The 17,715-nt window shown below is 41.0% G+C and overlaps 1 protein-coding gene across 4 annotated transcripts in view; it reads left to right on the forward strand.

Moving 5' to 3' along the window:
- Nucleotides 1–17,715, forward strand: part of TBL1X (transducin beta like 1 X-linked) — a 250,978-nt gene that overhangs the window by 180,833 nt on the left and 52,430 nt on the right. For all 4 annotated transcript variants that reach the window (XM_083172578.1, XM_083172579.1, XM_083172577.1 and 1 more), the window contains one exon: nucleotides 7,905–8,012. In XM_083172578.1, the coding sequence (XP_083028704.1) occupies nucleotides 7,955–8,012 (58 nt within the window). In that variant the 5' untranslated portion in view covers nucleotides 7,905–7,954. The remainder of the gene's footprint in view (nucleotides 1–7,904; nucleotides 8,013–17,715) is intronic.

Here is a 17,715-nt window from a genome sequence, read left to right on the forward strand (position 1 = left end):
CAAATACATACTTTGTGAAAATGTATTATATCTGACTTAGAAAGGTGTATTGGGATCATCTGCATAGGGTAGGTTATTTTGGGTGAAACAGCGGTTCTCAATAGTGCTGTTCTGCCCAACAAAGATCTGGGGAGAAAGCCCCAAGACTTCAACATTTTAGCTGTGTGTTTAATCACAGAGTTGAAATGAAGTACAGTATGTACACTAAGTGCAGATTACAGCAAATCTAAATAAAGAAGAATAGGCTTGATGTAATGGGCCAACTGAAGAAGCAGGTAAGGGCATAAACGGGTTCTCATTAAGTTGCATCAATACTGATTTGGACAAGTTGATCCTATATGCTGAGATCAATTTAGAAATGTAATAGATTTGTCCAACCATCGTACAAATAATATTTAATCCGCAAACAATAAAATCTTCGATTGAACCTGACCAATCTAAATACCCATAAAAGATTGTAACTTACATAATGGGAAGTGGCTCTAGAGCAGGCATGTCCAACGTTGGCCCTCCAGATGTTGTGAAACTACACATCCCAGCATGCTTTGCCACAGTTTTGCTATTAGAGAATGCTAAAACTATTGCAAAGCATGCTGGGATGTGTAGTTTCAAAACATCTGGAGGGCCAACGTTGGACATGCCTGCTCTAGAGCTATAGCAGATAATAAGAGCAATAAAGGGCAGCCCTGCTTAATTAATTTATGAATTGGAAAGGGGCAGAAAGATACCCATTACCAGACACCTGGGTCATCATATGCATGTATTTCTAATAACAGGATGCCTGATCAACTTTAGTAACAATGGGGAAGATGTATTAAGCCTTAACAAGAGATAAATGCAAGGGTGATAAGGAGAGATAAACGTCCAGCCAATCAGCTACTTACTGAATTTTTTCAAACACAGCCTGTAACATGGCAGTTAGCAGGTGATTGGCTGGAAATTTATCTCTCTTTATCACCCTCGCGTTTATTTCTTGTTAAGGCTTAATACATCTGCCCCATTAACTTATAGGGCCTATACACATAGCGATTTGTGACAGTGATTTAGCATGAGCAATTAAGCATGAGCAATTCCCATTGAGCATCCTGGCATCCAGATCTCTCAAAAATGGTCAGCGATGTGCACCATTCAGCACATCGCTGTGATTCAGCTTAGCGACTTAGCATGGGAGATTTCAGTATTAAGCAAGTGAATGCAGATCACTGATCACTGTCACCGCTACACAAAACACGGACGATATGCCGTCTCTTGCTAAGCGATCTAACTAGATTTATGGTATATGTTCATTCTTCATCTAGCGGCGATAGCGATGGATCGCTATGGGCTCTACACACTGAGCGATGTATGCTTACTTTCTAATCGATCACTATGGCCCTTATTCTGATCGGTGCGGATATTCCCGCATTCTTACGGAGCGGTCCGCACGCCACGGTGTTTTGCCGCATGCGGCCATCGTCCGTAGAAACGCCCACGTGTCCTCCGCATTCGGACGGACTCACTCTTTAAGAACAGGGCGTGTTTACGGACGACATACAAACCATGCGTGTGCGGGAGAAACACTCAGATTCTGCACGGTATTACAGAGTATTACAGAGTATGCTCGGAAATACCGCATCCGACCGTGAGCCAAGCGGTGCTACCGCACGTAAGCAGAGTATTTACGCCAAACAACCCACTATTATATATCTTCTGTATTGCTAGTATTAATATTCAGTCATGTCCATTGTTAGCAGTTTTAAAGTGTGTGACAAGTACAGCATATGTGGGGGATTAGTACGGTTTCCTTGAAGCAGCAATGGTTTCAATTAAAGCACTGACAAGCGTCCTATTAGTGAGTAATGAGTAAAGGAGTCGATTCTATTGGGTTCAGGTGTTAATGCTTGTAGTCATTAGGCGTACGTTCGCCTACCGCATGAACGAGTGGTGTCCGCAAAGCAATAGTACACTTGTGGACACCGCACATTTCTTCCCTTTTTGATCGCGTGCATTCGGAGTGGTATCCGAATGTACGCCCCCCAACATAAGTGTACTCCCCCGTGTCCGCCCATGTTTCCGCCCCGTTTTGCCCACTTTGAAACTACGCCCATGTGTCATTCCGCATGACGCCCATAATACGCCCATATTTCCCGACTGATTGCGGGGAACAGTTTTGGACGGGATTTGGCCGAACAGGTACGGAGTCAAGGCGTGGCACATGCGCGTTGCGTTCTCCACGCATGCGCAGACGCCGTAAAGACGCGATCCGAAAGTATGCGGTAAAGTCCGCGTCAATCAGAATAAGGGCCTATGTGTGTAGCTAGACTGAATTAGGCTCAATGATTTCCTTCTATTTATTTCCGCCAAACAATGTAAAGAAATAATTCTGACCGTTATTTTTAGGAAAAGCCAGGGTTTGAAATAGAATAACTAGGAGAGCTGTGCCAAATGAATATCTAGATGTACAAAAGTTCAAATGGCACATGTTTGAATGCACTCCTAGAAAGAAAATATCTCATTTCAGTCTTTGATATATTTATAGAAAGAACATTTGTCGAAAAGTCACAGGAGTGGGACATGCCAAAACTACAAAAAAAAGAGCACTATTATCACAGGAATTTTGTCTCTTGATCACATTTTTAAACAACAGAGGAGGCTTTATTCCTTCAGTTTACATAAAAAGCATTACCAAATCTATTTGTAATGCGAAGAAAAAGATTTAAGCACTTTGCAAAATTACAAGACTATAATGAAACTGGATTATGAAATATAAAGAACAAAATAGGAATTCAGCCACTTATGTTGTAATCATTTGAAACTGCTAATGAACACATAGATTTAAACTTACCAGATAACTAAAGATAGAGTAAAACATGTATAAATATAATAGCAGCATATAAACTAGCAGTACATTTTGTACAAGTAATGAGTATCGACTGTATCACCCAAAAAAATCCTTGTGTCAGGTCCCGCCGCGGCCGCGCCGCCTGCAGAGCATCGCGCCGTGCAGATTACTTACTTAGGAAGGCGCTTGTGTCCCGGCACCGTCTCCCTGGCTCTCCGTCGGTCCCCGTTGCCTCAGTCATGTCCAGGGTTGGGGGTGATCCCCTCGGGGGTCCGGCTAGGTCCGTGGCCGGCTCCCGGGATGGGCGCCGCCATCTTGGTTGTGGCGAGGTAATCTAGGGGCTGGGTCTGATATAACCTCCCATGGAGGTTGGGCTCATGACGTCACAGGCTGGGGGAATAAAAGGCAGGTCTGCCTAATCCCCAGTGCTGCTGCTACTTCTGACTCAGGTCAGTACTTGCCTGACAGCCAGTGTGCTCTGTTGGATTGCCTTGTATCCTGAGGGACCCGTCACCTGCTGAGTGCATCTTCTAAGTTTCGTTATACCACCAAGTGTGTTCCTGAGTTCCGTTATTCTGCCAAGTGAGCATCCTAAGTTTCGTTATACCACCAAGTGTGTTTCTGAGTTCCGTTATTCTGCCAAGTGAGCATCCTAAGTTTCGTTATACCACCAAGTGTGTTCCTGAGTTCCGTTATCATCTGTTCAGTTCCTGAGGCATACGCAAAGCCCCTTGGAAGCTTCCATCAGAGGGCCGCGACCTGCTGGGTGGACGCAGCGAAGTCCAAATCTCCTTGCGGGGATCCCTGGTGAAAACCGCCACTCAGTTAGACTCCGCGCCTCTGCCTGGGAGTCACGCCAAATTCCAAGGGGACTTCTCGCATGAGACGTCAGTATATCAGACCTGCCATCCTCTCGCCTCCCCTTGCTTCTGTGTCGAGGTCTTCTGCCGCCGTGGATCCACAACAACCCGGCGTGACACCTTGAAACACACGTTAACACTGACTATATCAGTGTTTGATAGACCACTTTCTATATACATTTTATGACTTTGTAAAAATATAGGGTAGGATAATCACAGTGCACAGTCCATTTTGCAGGAAACTATGAGGTATTTCTCCTGCACTAACCTAGTGATACAATTACCTTCCTATTTGCTTCAATTAAAAAGGGTTTTCATAGGAGTTAAGTACGGCTTAAAAAGTCATCATAACTTCAACTGGGGTGTGGTCACACCACTGTGGGCCTAGACGACCCACTGCATATCTTCAACAAGCACTCGTGTCCTGCTTCACAATTGCCAAATGTTGAGCGATATCGCTGATTGTAATACATACGTGTGACCAGCAGACAGCTTGCCTGTGGTCAGAAAGCAGACATTGGCAGCTTGCTGAACAGAATTCTGACAGGGACTGGGTAAGTATACCCCTTTTCCATCTACAAGTTAGGTCGCACCCGGGATTTTGTACCTGGCTCCAACCTGGGTGTGACCCGGCTTGTGAACCCTTTTCCCCACCCGGCATAATGCTGGACGGGTGACGTCACCTGAGGCGAGTCCTAAACCGGTGCTGGGAGACATCCCATGAAGCAAATTGATGGTTGGGACTCAGTAATTAGGATTAAATAGTTTTTTGTTTTGCATTGTGTAAGCAACTTGTAGATTACTTAAATAATTTATGTGAAAAAAATAAATTCAGAAAAAGATAATGAGTGTCTAATGAGATATTAATGGATACCTGTTTTGTAAATTCGGGCCTATTTATCACTATCACACGTATCTTAATTGCTTTGACAGCTCTAATACAATTCTCCATGGAGACAGCAGACTTTGGCACGCTTCTGTTCTATTGATATACTTCACTATTCTAACCCATTTAAAGCTTCACTCAAACTGTAGCTGGGTTCCATAGTGGGCTTTATCTCAGTTTATTATAATTCTTACATTTTTATTATACTTGCTATTATTAGCTGATTAAAAACATTGCATTTTCATTGTAGAACATTCAATATGAGGAATTAAATAATATCTTTATTTGTTAGTTTTATTCCTCCTAGGAGATTAATGTATTCAGATATAACAATGTGCACACTCTACCAGCTGCAAGAGCAAAAGAGAAATAAAAAATATTCCCACTGCGTATTTTGGGCGTAATGTACAATATACTGTATTCTTTTTCCAATTACACTGAAATGCTGCTAGGTGAGTTGCAGGTGACATAATGTTAACAGAATAAATGAATGTATAAGAAGAAAATTGACATGCTATATTTTAGACATTTTAAGTACAGAGGGCTTGAAGGGTATTTGCTAGAAAGTAAGATTCTTATTGTTACAGTGTTATTATTCTAAAGTGTTTTTTTTTTTTTTAGCACAGTTTGTGGAATTGACTACGTGTAGTGCTGGAGGTTCAAATTCAACAAAGTCTCTAACTGCATGGGGTTCATACAGTATCTGTTGCCTTTGTGCATTTCTCTGACGGTTACTCCTTGTTTTATTGCAGAGTCCAAAGATATATTGGCTGGGTAATTGGCCAATGTGTGTGTATAATTGGGTAAAATTCGATTGTAAGCTTCATTGGACAGTCACTGATTTTAATGTATAACCATGTACAGTGCTATATAATAGGGTTGCGATGTATACAGCAAATAAACAATAATAGTATTGGGTAAGTTTTTATGCGGAAACCGATGGGCAGGTATTTTGAACCTCAAAATATAGTATTTACTAAGCATTTGTGTGCAGCACGAACGGTGTAATGGTTAGCATTACTGCCTCACAGGACCGAGGTCATGGGTTCGATTCCCACCATGGCCCTAACTGTGCGGAGTTTGTATATTCTCCCCGTACTTTCATGGGTTTCCTCGGGGAACTCCGGTTTCCTCCCACAATTCAAAAATATACTGGTAGGCTAATTGGCTCCCAACAAAATTAACCCAAGAATGTCTGTGTTCGCATGTGCATGTGGTATGGAATATAGATTGTAAGCTCCACTGGGGCAGGGATTGGTGTGAATGTTAAAAAAAATATATATACTCTGTAAAGCGCTACAGAATATGTATGTGCTATATAAGAAACTGTTAATAAATAAATAATAATACATTTGTTCTAACACTCATAAGAAAAACACTGTTGCTGCCCATCCATTTCTAAGCTGCTAACCCTCCAAAATACCACCATCTTTTGCACAGACTATACAGATTTATATATTTGTGCGGGGGCTTACGTTTTAATATATTTGCATTGACTAAATTAATAAAAAAATAATGTGATTACCTCCACATGTTATAGATAGCCATTAGCTTTGGTGCTTTGGATGATAAATGGAAAAAATCAGTGGGTCTTAGGGCAAGAGGTCCCGATTTTTTTCCCCTTTATAACCAGCACTTGGCTTGACCATGACTGGTGGGTTTCTTTGAGGGGCCCAGGTCAGCTGAAGAGGGAGACAAATGTCCCCCTCTGCTGCGTGTGGTGGTTCGCTAATGAGTGATCAGAAATCCTGGTTCCCGGCTGCCATGTGACTTTGGAGGAGAGAACCAGCATCACTATTGCAAGACTTCAGTCGAGGAGAGATTGCAGTGTGCAGCAGACAAAAGTCATGTATAGTATCATGTAATGACGTGCGGTGAGGTGAAGCATTTGAGGCAGAGCTTTGCTTGTCATAATCCAGTATAATATAGAGTTTTCACTGAATAAAATATACGAAAAATACAAAGAAAATATTATAACCGTTTTAAATATCTTCTTAGACTTTTCATGCCAGAGTTTTTACTATTCAAACAATACAGACAGTTGAGGCATTGCCTACCCTGCCTATTTTCCACACATCTCTGGTCAAAACTTACCAAATTCCCAGCACGTGTGTATAATACCAACATCAACTCTTAGGTTCATATATTTTGTATAAATCTGACTCTGGAACTTGCCAGAGCTTTATCAGCCATTTACCTACCCTCACGTTCCTGGTATGCTGATCTGCTGGAATATCTCCATGATGAGTATGATCAGCTGCTGATGGGAAAAATTTCCCCATTTACATTGTACAGCACCACACATAGGGGGAAATTTACTAAGATGTGTATTCTACGTCACATGTGATGATGCTATGGGCAACCAATCAGAATCTACTTCTTATTTATTTAGCCCCCTCAAGAAGATAGTAGACAGGATCTGATTGGTTGCCCATAGCAACATACATGTGAAGTAGAATACACATCTTAGTAAATTTCCCCCATAATATTTTCTTAAATATTTTTGAGAGCGTGTGGCCATGCTCCAAAGTACCCATGCCCATACAAGCTCTCAATGGTCCTGTGTGGGCTTCCCCATTATGATTCAATCAGCCCTAGGTAATCAAGCACTGTTGGCACTGGCACTGTTAAAGCAGAAGACTGTATACTTCACAATTAATTCATGCTCTAAGAGCCAGTCAGGGGCATTGCTTCATTATTAATGACCACTAGATCGCGTGCAAAGGGTAACGTCTCCACTTGAACTCTGTAGAATATACAATACAGCTCGCCAGAAACCAGAAACAATACACTATGGGCCTGATTCAGACCTGTTCTCAAAATGGGCGAAAACCATGCTGCATTGCAGGTGAGGCAAATATGTGTAGAGAGAGAGTTAGATTTGGGTGAGGTGTGTTCAAACTGAAATCTAAATTCCAGTGTAATATAAAGCAGACAATATTTACCCTGCACAGAAACAAAATGACTCACACAAATCTAACTTTCTCTGCACATGTTACATTTGCCCCACCTGCAATGCAGCATGGTTTTGTCCATCTGTAAAAATTGCAGCCTTGCTATCAATTCAAGTCAAGTTGAATCATGTCCTATAAGAGAACTGGACACACCTCTATTTATAGCCTATCTGCAGAACAGAGAAGAAATAATGGTTTTCTAAAAAAAAAACAGCATGTTATATTAAGTGTCACTTGTGGGTAATGTCGCTTCAACTGCAAATATATTGTAACATTGTCTTTTTTTTAAAATAGGTTTCTTTAAAAATCATTATGGCATTTCCAGCATAATCTACAGTTTATAAAAAATGTTCTCATTAAATTTAAAATGTTTCTCCTTTCAGAGCGGGAGCCTCCCTTCCTGTAGACCTCAACATTTTGAGGTTGGGCTAAGATGAGCATAACCAGTGACGAAGTGAATTTCTTGGTGTATCGCTATCTTCAGGAGTCAGGTAAATAATTCTTCATATTATTCATAACAAACCCCAATTCCTGTATTAGGGCATATCTGTTCACATATTAGAACAAAGCCATCAATTATATATATAATTATTCCAAAAATAAGTATTTTAAGCACTTTCAGTTTCCAATAGGCAAATTTGCAGATGTAACAAATAACGGAGATGACATGCATGGCCTGACACTTGCCTGTTAATAGTAAGGTCATTGGTAAGTGTTCCCCTGTAGAGGTATATATCTAGACCTTTATGGGCCTCATAACAACATCTTGTAACGTCTCCCTTATAGATAAAGTAGACAATTAGACCAAGTGAAGCTATCGCTACTAATAAGTGCATGGCTGTTATTCTAGTAACTAATAGGAATCAGCTTACATTATCAGTCAGATGGAGCTTCATTAACCTGGTGAGTGCAGTTTCTCCAATAGAGAATGGTTCTCCCATATTTCCCAAAGATTATATACTCGTACCTCATCAACAAACAGTGGATGGGGCATAAGGATATTAAGTTGAGGTTTCTGCCCTCTACTCTCTGTAGTAGTTGCCCCCTGGTTAATAATGGCTGTGGTATTACCCTCCGATGGTCGGGATCCCAACGGTCTGTATACTGACATTGGAATCCCGGCTGCTGGTATTCGGACAGGGGGAGCGCAAAACAGCCCATCGGTGGCTCGCTTCACATACCACAGGTTCTATTCTCTCTATGGGGAACGTGGACCCCATGAGGGAGAATAGTCTTTGTTGATCAGAATCGCCACTGGTAGGCAGTTGAACAGTCGGGATTACGATGTCCGTATAATGTTCGTCGTAATCCCGATTGTCGGGGAGTCATCCGGCAACTTTTAATGATAGTTATGCCCCATTGTTTATGTATTTATGAATGTCTTTCTTCAATGTCTATTCATGTCATGTTTCAGCCATAAGGGCGTTACTTGAACATATCCAATTGTTCTAAATAGTTAGCTCCCATAGGCACAATAGCTGAATACAAATCCTCTTAATATCATGATTTTTGTATTTAAGAGGGCTTTAAAATTTACTGTCTTGAATACTTTTTGTGTTCTTGCTGTCCAGTAGTAAAATCCCTAAAGCAGGCATGTCCAACGTTGGCCCTCCAGATGTTGTGAAACTACACATCCCAGCATGCTTTGCAATAGTTTTAGCATTCTCTAATAGCAAAACTGTGGCAAAGCATGCTGGGATGTGTAGTTTCACAACATCTGGAGGGCCAACGTTGGACATGCCTGCCCTAAAGTGTAACCCTTGCCCATGCAAAACGTAGGCAGCCATTTTGGGCCATATTCTATTATCTGCAAGGTTTAACATCCTGAACTATTTCATTATTTGCCCATTTCCTCCCACATTAAACCCACAGCTTATGGTTCTGGGTTCAAGGCTCACATCTATGGGCTTATACACTCATGACAGCCACAGTAAGGGCAAAAGCGTTACATACTGTGGGTGTCTGTTCACACCTCAGGCGGGTGCAAGCAGATATCTGCAGTAAGTGCTATCTGCAGGTCTACCACGGGCTACAATTAAATAGCTGCGGGCATTGCAACAAGCCCACCGTAAACCCTGGGGCTAATTGGAGATGCTTCTTTGGTTGAGATCCTGATTTAGACCATATGCAGTCATTAGACATGGGATAACTGGATTCTGAAACACATATTTTGGAAGACATGTATTTGTGTTTAATGTAATAATTGACAGTAGCTAAATAGTTTTAGCTTTAAAAGACTGTCCCAGATTGCCTCAGTCTCAGTCATTACATTACCAAAATGTGCAGTCTTTCATTATAAGAAACATATGAGCATAAATAGAAAAACAAATTATACAATATATGTATTAAACATTATAATTCCAAGATTCATACATTTAAGCAGATTAATGCTGTATCCAATATATTTTTTAGATCTCAATCTATCAGCTATATCACAGTTCATCAGGTATTAATAATTAATACACTGTTACCATGGTTTTCCAGCTGGAGTACATGACACTGTTCGAAGCCAAGATATTTGTTACCTTTTTAACACTAAAATTGAATTGATCACATTGTCACATTGTATCCAATTATTATGTCATGATTAATTAATAATGTAATGTTTATAATATATTTTGTATGGTTTTTTTTTTATGGATGAGGGCTGAGATATATATTGTATTAAATAGATATTTTCTTAGTAGTCCCCTTATTAGAGAGTTACACTAATATACACAGTGCTGCTCTTTATTTTTTTTTTTCTTGTCTAGTAATTTGGGAATGTACAGCACATTCCTATTATAATTGTAAATAACAGCACCTGGTTGCAAATTTATCACGTTGTTTTTATTTTTTATAAAATGTCTAATTATACACAAGTAATGCTAACTTAGTTATATATTCCTTTAAATTATTATGTAATAATAATAATTTTATAATAAAATAATAATTCCTTAAGCAGGAAGTTTTGAGATCGTTAGGGCATCTTGTGTATCATAAGGAATAAGTATATTGCTTGTGAACTGCTATTTCTGTTGGCTGTTATAGATGACTTGGGTCACTAAGAAGGTGCATAATATTTTATTCATAAACCCATTATTCAGAAAGCTCTCAAACACACAGGAAGAAAACAAAATGGCTGTCATACACAGGATTGCCTTCTCCTCAATTTATAAAAAATCCCAGTCCTGGAGGGGGCAGACATTCGCAAGATATAGCAGACTGTGTTATGGCAATAGAATCATCAGTAATAAACCCTTTGCCATTCAAAGTTGTGATTTGCGGCATTTTACCACTTGCCATGATGACTTAATTTAGTGCAAATCATATTCATAAAAAAATGAGCCACACATGTCCATTGAGATGTTGGCAGCCTGTGGGGGATTGGTCCACTCTTTGGGAGTCTGGGACCAAAATTCATGACTTTCCTAGTCATTCCAGGAGAGATGGCGAGCATGGATAGGATTCCAAAGTGTCCCACAGTACAGGTACCCTGAGGAACACTGGTAAACCAGTTAATGAGGAGGGGAATGTCTGGAGGAATAAAAGCGATATGTTAAATATAATTTTGATGGGAAATAACTTCTCCATGATGTGCCACCAGTCGGATTGCCACTAATGTTGGATTGCGCACATTACTGTTTATTACCATAAGGAACCCATTCATTTTACTGCAAATTGTGAAATGAGGGGAAGGTTTGGTCTGAGGGAAAATAAGCAAATGTCTCTGTGGAGTACCTTCATTGGTCATGCCAGAGGCATGTTGCAGCACATCATGGTGGATCGTCTTCTGTAATTATAGCATAGATAACGCATTTAATAATTATCCTAGTATTCCTTTAAGAACTTTACAATTTATTTAGTAACATGGCAGAGAAGAACAGAATTGTGAACAATGAACCATTTCTGGAACATTACAAGTAAGCCTCAGCTGTGTAGCAGCAGGGCGGCTGGGAAATGAGAAGAATTCAAATATTGTTGTTCCACTGGTACTTGGTTTGAACTCGGCATTGAAAATACAAAACGCATTGTTGCTGTGCAGAAATGTATTCCATTTGCAGCGCAGCAATGAGATATGAGCCGAAGTCAATAGAAGACTTCCTTGACCTTTTTAACATCTAAGGCATGTAAACTCACAGGGCATGCGGGTGCATGAAATATATGTGTTAGAAATAATATACCTTATTATTCCAGTTGACATATTGTGCTGATGGGTGCAAAAGAGTAACTATGTTTTATGTAAACCACCACATTCAAGGTCTCTGAAATAATGCTTCACGATGAAGCTTAACACAAACGATTGTATTAAAGAGAAAGTAACCAAAAAAATATATACGTAAATGCATATGCTTGGGAGATAGAGTCACACATGAAGTAGCTATAGGTGTGGAAGCCTGGTTTACTACCTTATACTGATGCACAATTGCATTGCGCTATTGTGGGAGTTTGTGCACATGTACTTGGAAAACCCTGCTGCCTATTGACTTTACTCCAGCTGCAACAACTCTCATCATTAGTATGAGCACTTGTTCCAGCCCCATGATATGTGCAAGAAGTACATTGGAAATAGATTTTCTTTGGGGCATCTCACTGGTGGCCCAGTGATGTAGTTAGCCGTAGTTGTGGGCCACCTATCCACAACATGTGTGGTTGCAACTCTCGCTGGGGAGAGGAGGTATTGTCCTACAGGGCTCCCGTAACTACAGCAGCCCGGAGATCCAGATGACAGCATAAAGAGTAAGGATTGCCATACACCTTTGATGGTTTTCCACTCATGCTGCTGGTTATTGGTTTTTCCATTGATGGCAGTGATTCAATGGTTCTCCCTAATCAATGGCAGAGATGTGACAATAGATTTTGCATTTTTTCTGCCACAGGGATATGAAGCTTAGCTATGCCCTATTTTACTATCCAGTCCTGCCCCCTTCTTTGACTTGACCACTGCTTAGCTCCACCCCCCATTAATAGTGTTCATTCTAGCGCCCACCATCTTTGAAAACCCATGCAGTTCCTGTTCCCTGCCTGGGGTGTCGCTGTCTGCTGAGGTCTAAGATTAGACATAGGGGATTAGACATAGGCACTGATCTTGCTGGTAATTCTCTTTATGCTTCTCCTCTATACCAGATATGAATCTATATATGAACATTTTGTCTGCTAGTGCAGGGGAGGGAAAGGTCTGCCCCCTGGTGGTCCATATGAGCTTAGTGCCCCAGTCACTGATCACACACTGCCACTATAATGCATGGGGAGGAAGCGATATCAGTGCATATAATGTGCGCTGATACACCCTCTCCGCATAACAGAGGACTGTAGCAACGACCCTGTAGTGAAGGGGGGATTTCAATGCACATATATACATTTATGTATCTAATATATGTGCTGGATCGATCCCCAGGGATCTCCAGCTTTGAGAGCCCCCAGGGCTTATTTTGAAACTAGCCAATCACTTAGGGGGTGCACTTAATAGCCGCCGCTGCTTTTACCCCATAGAAACATAGAATTTCATGGAATATAAGAACCACTTGGCTCATCTATAGATGGAGTAAAGGAATTCTGCGAAGGGCAAACATTGGAGCTACAGTAGGGGCCAAACTCCCTAGAGAGGTTTGATAAAAAATCCGTTATTGTTTTTTGATCTGTCACACTACATCTATCCAGTGTGATTTGGGTGGACGTATATGTCTATTCAATTGTGTTTACTATAAGCATTGTTAACTGTTATTACTGTGATTTTTTATTTATTTTTTTAAAGTTCATTTTAAACTCTGCTCAAGGACAGACCCCATTTGCTATTATACTGAAATCATGATTAATCTCCATGTACACTAGTCCATACACTGGAGAAATACACATTGGAATTACAAATTAGTTCACCTAACCATTATTCATACAACATTATTCATTCATTACTTTTAAGTACAGTTATATTAAACCATTCATACAAGCCCCACGATCTTATAATGCTACACTATAGAGCACTCTCTTGTGGTTTTAACCTAATTTTACTGATTGATCTGCTGCTGGTTTTGGATTTTAAGCAACACGAGGATGCTGACGAATTTGATATTACTTGCATTTTGTTTATTTTATTGGTTTTACATTGATTGGTGGTTTGCGTGCCTGTTTAGAATACAGTAACTTATATAAAAAATACTGTGCTGCTTTGTCAGATTTTAATACTTGCTATGTCAGTGCTAGTCAACTTGCACCATCCAGCTGCTGTGGAACTACACATCCCAACACCCTGCCACAGTTTTGTTATTAGAGCATGCTAAAATGGTGGCAGGGTATGCTTGTATATGTAGTTCCACCGTACCTCATGTTAAGTAGAGAATATTCAACTTAGTGTTTTGAGTTGCCTTCTTGAATACCCAATCGAGTTGACTGTACCATTCCCATTAAACCCTAATTTACATCTTGGTATTCAAGTATTGGATTCGCCCAATTCAATGCACGTCAGATTTTTTTGCCCAGGTGAAAAATCCAGCGCAGCATCTATTCAGTTAGACAGAGGGGCTGTCAGCTAACACAGCGCTGGTCAAGCTCCCATATGAACAAAAATTGGGGAGTGGCTTGTAACAAAGGCATCCCCATGAGTCCCCTTCAGCTGAGGCCACGCCCCTCTCAACATTGTGAGTCCCTCTCTCCCAACTCACACTGTTAGGAGGTATGCTATAATTGTGATTTAAGAAGCAAGACTACATAGTTCTGGAAGTATTAAGAATTGGGTCAGATGAATTTCTGTATTTGGACGCAAATAGCAAGTTTTAACATAAAGTGGATGTGTTCATGATTGCATATGTCTGTCCTATTGTAAGTCTGAAGATCTTGGCAGGTGTGTCAATGAAAGTCACCAGATGCTAGCAGAGTTGCACAGGACCTGGTTGCTCACTCATCTTATGCTGCCTGGCTTGTTGATGCTAGATGTAGGAGGAGACCTCTGCAGTTTAAGTTCTGTGTGGTTAGGAGTAGCCTGTGACTGAGGGATGTCTTGCACTGAGAATGGGATAGGTGCAAGTGCCAATACTAATTGTGACAATTGCCACAGTGTGTGGTGCATCCTCCTGCTTGCAGATGCACAGATCCCTGCATTAGCTGTACAGAACAGCATATGGGAGTAAGTTTGACTTCCGCCACTTCCCGCAAATAGATATTTTGCCTCCAGCTCAAAATCAGCCCCATTACTTGCACTCTCAGGACTCTCACTGTAATGTGAATGCATTGTGTACATTTGCTACTTGTAATTTTGGGTTTACAGATGCGGGTGCCGGAGCAACAGTCGATATTCCGACAGTCAGTACACCGACATCGGAATCCTGACTGTTTAAATGCATGAAAGTTGGGATCCCGACTGACGGGGGGCTTTTCTCCCTCATGGGGGTCCATGACCCCCATAGAGGGAGAATAGAACCTTCGGTGAGCATAGCGAGCCGCATCTGATCAGACGCAGTCAGTGGAGACATCATCATAACCTCGCAACTTGCACCAGGGTTGGAATCCCTGCAAGTTGCATTCCTCCAATCAAGCACATATTTGGGTTTTCTCTGGCCATTTTGGCATCACTACACCCATAAAATACAGGCTTTTGGCAGGTGGCTTTTTGGCTCGCTAAGTAGCAAACAACTGCTGGTTAGCGAGCCTTGCTGAATCAGGCCCATTTTGTGGCACAGATTGTATAGCAAAGACTTCTAAAGAACACATAAATACGTGAAATAAGTGAATGGCAGTGACGTGCAGTATACAGTTAGTACTACACACCTACAATTAATCCTTGTAGTCCTATAATTATTTATAAACTATTTTTACGAAATTTCCAAATATCTGTATATAATTAATAGTAAAAATGGCACCTAAAGATGGTGTATTTGTTTTTCTGTAAAAAGGCCTCTTTAACCACAAAACTCAATTGCATCAACTTTGCTGATCTCATCTTGCTTATTTTAGATTCTTTTGAAGCACTCCTAATATGTAATAATATTTTAGTGTGAGAATTCAATTAACCATGGTAATTTATCACAGGCTAATTAATAATTAATACCCCATGTCTTTTGAATTAGCCGTGAAGTCAGTCTGCTAACTGCACTTATTGGGGATTTCTTGTATGTCTGAATAGATGTCCAAAAAATCCCTAATAACTAGTGGGTTAACGGGTGCCGTGATCCTGTAAATGCATGAATCAGTAAACTTTTCACAGATTCTTTGTTTTAATACCTGCTATAAAGGGGTCTGGGCGGTGGCAGAGGTTGTAGGACCAGCCATAAAAATATATTTTAGCCCCCTCTTCCACACCAACTCAAGTTTGCAATATGCAACATGGCCTTGAGTGACAGGGAGAGGAAGATGGTGACAGTAGGTGATGGGTACAGGCACAATGTTCTGTGCAGTATGAATAACAGGGCATGTACCTTGGTCGAGGCAGGAACACAGTGGTCTATGTTCTGTTTTTGACAGACCTCCCACCCCTTGGCTTTACTCAGTTTGGCACTCAGCAGACATACTCTGACAGGGCCAATTACACCGGTTGTGAGCTGTCTTTAATTCACAGACAGAAAGTGAATCAGAAAAAATGTTAGTTAGAGGCAGCATGTTGCTGTAATCATCAGTACTCGGAAGTGGCAGGACTCTGCTTCAGAACACATGGTCATCCCTGCCTCTCTGAGGTTCCTCAGCCAGGTTCCTCAGGCAGTGGGGACCACCCTGCTCCCTGCACTGGGCCATTCATTCAACATTGGCCAAAATGGTCTGCTGGAGGACAAGGGGATAACTCATTGCTGGTTTGGGCAGCATTTACCTGCTGCACCAATGGCAGTTCAGCCGCTGGGTTTGGGTTGAAAAAGGGACCGGAGTTGAATAGCCTCAGTTTTTGACAGTTTAAGATTTCTGAGTTTGAGTCAGGCTCAGCCAATTTAGGATAGGATTTTCTGACTAGTACGTAAAGTGCTTGAGAGACAAGCTTATACATGTGTCTGAAAGTGTATGCATGAATCTGTGGAAAGGGGAACCAGACCACATGCCATATCTAGTCATGTAAATTGGCCAATAACACATAAAGGATGATTTGTGATTACAATAAAGATTATTTTTTGGTGAATTGTTGCTTAATGCTAATGCTATATTTGCCCCTATTCGAATATCCCAGAGGCTATACTCCTGGACTATTATAATAGCAGACAATGTGCAGTGCCTTCAACTCTTATGGTGTAATGGTTAGCATTACTGCCTCACAGCACTGAGGTCATGGGTTCAATACCCACCATGGCCCTAACTGTGCGGAGTTTGTATATTCTCCCCGTACTTGCGTGGGTTTCCTCCGGGTTCTCCGGTTTCCTCCCACAATCCAAAAATATACTGGTAGGTTAAGTGGCTCCCAAAAAAAAAAAAAAAAATTAACCCTAGAATGTCTGTGTATGTGTACATGTGGTAGGGAATATAGATTGTAAGCTCCTCTGGGGCAGGGACTGATGTGAATGGTCAAATATTCTCTGTAAAGCGCTGCGGAATCTGTGTGCGCTATATAAGAAACTGCTAATAAATAAATAAATAAATAAATATAATAGCAGACACTGTGCAGTGCCTTCATGTAACACATAGTGGACACATTTGGGCCTTGATGTTTCAAATGCAACACCCACCTTAGTGTATACTGAATGGGCAGGGGGAAGATAGCAGTTAATGGTATATTTACTAATGTGCAAGTTTAGAGAAGTGGAGTTGTTCCACAGCCAATCAGATTGTACTTATTCTTCTAGAAAGTAGTAGCTAGAATCGGTATGGCTGCTTTGGGCAACATCTTGACTTATGTATACCTGCTCTTTAGTAAATCTTCCGCTTTGTATCCATTGTCAGACAAACTTAATGGTGCAAATGGTGTCATCAAATCACATCTACCTCCTCATTGTTTCCAGATCTCCAAGAAGGGAAGTACACTATGTAGACAGAAGTGATTGGACACCACGCGCAAGCGAATTAATGTGCTTTTGCAGCTGAAATGAGCTTTTGAGTGTACAGTAGATACAGTAAAACAATGGAGGTGATGGCATCATGCTATGGGGTGGTTTTTAGCTGATGTTACAGAAAATTCGGTAATCCGGATGCACTGCCCAGCTCTTAACATCATTAAAAAGCTATGAGACCAATTGGAGTGATGGGTGCGTTTTGGCCAACTCCACCTTCTTCATTGTCACAGTTGATCACTGAACATAATGCAGAATG

This window comes from Crinia signifera, chromosome 2 (assembly GCF_055691185.1).
Source record: "Crinia signifera chromosome 2, ASM5569118v1, whole genome shotgun sequence".
NCBI lineage: Eukaryota > Metazoa > Chordata > Amphibia > Anura > Myobatrachidae > Crinia > Crinia signifera.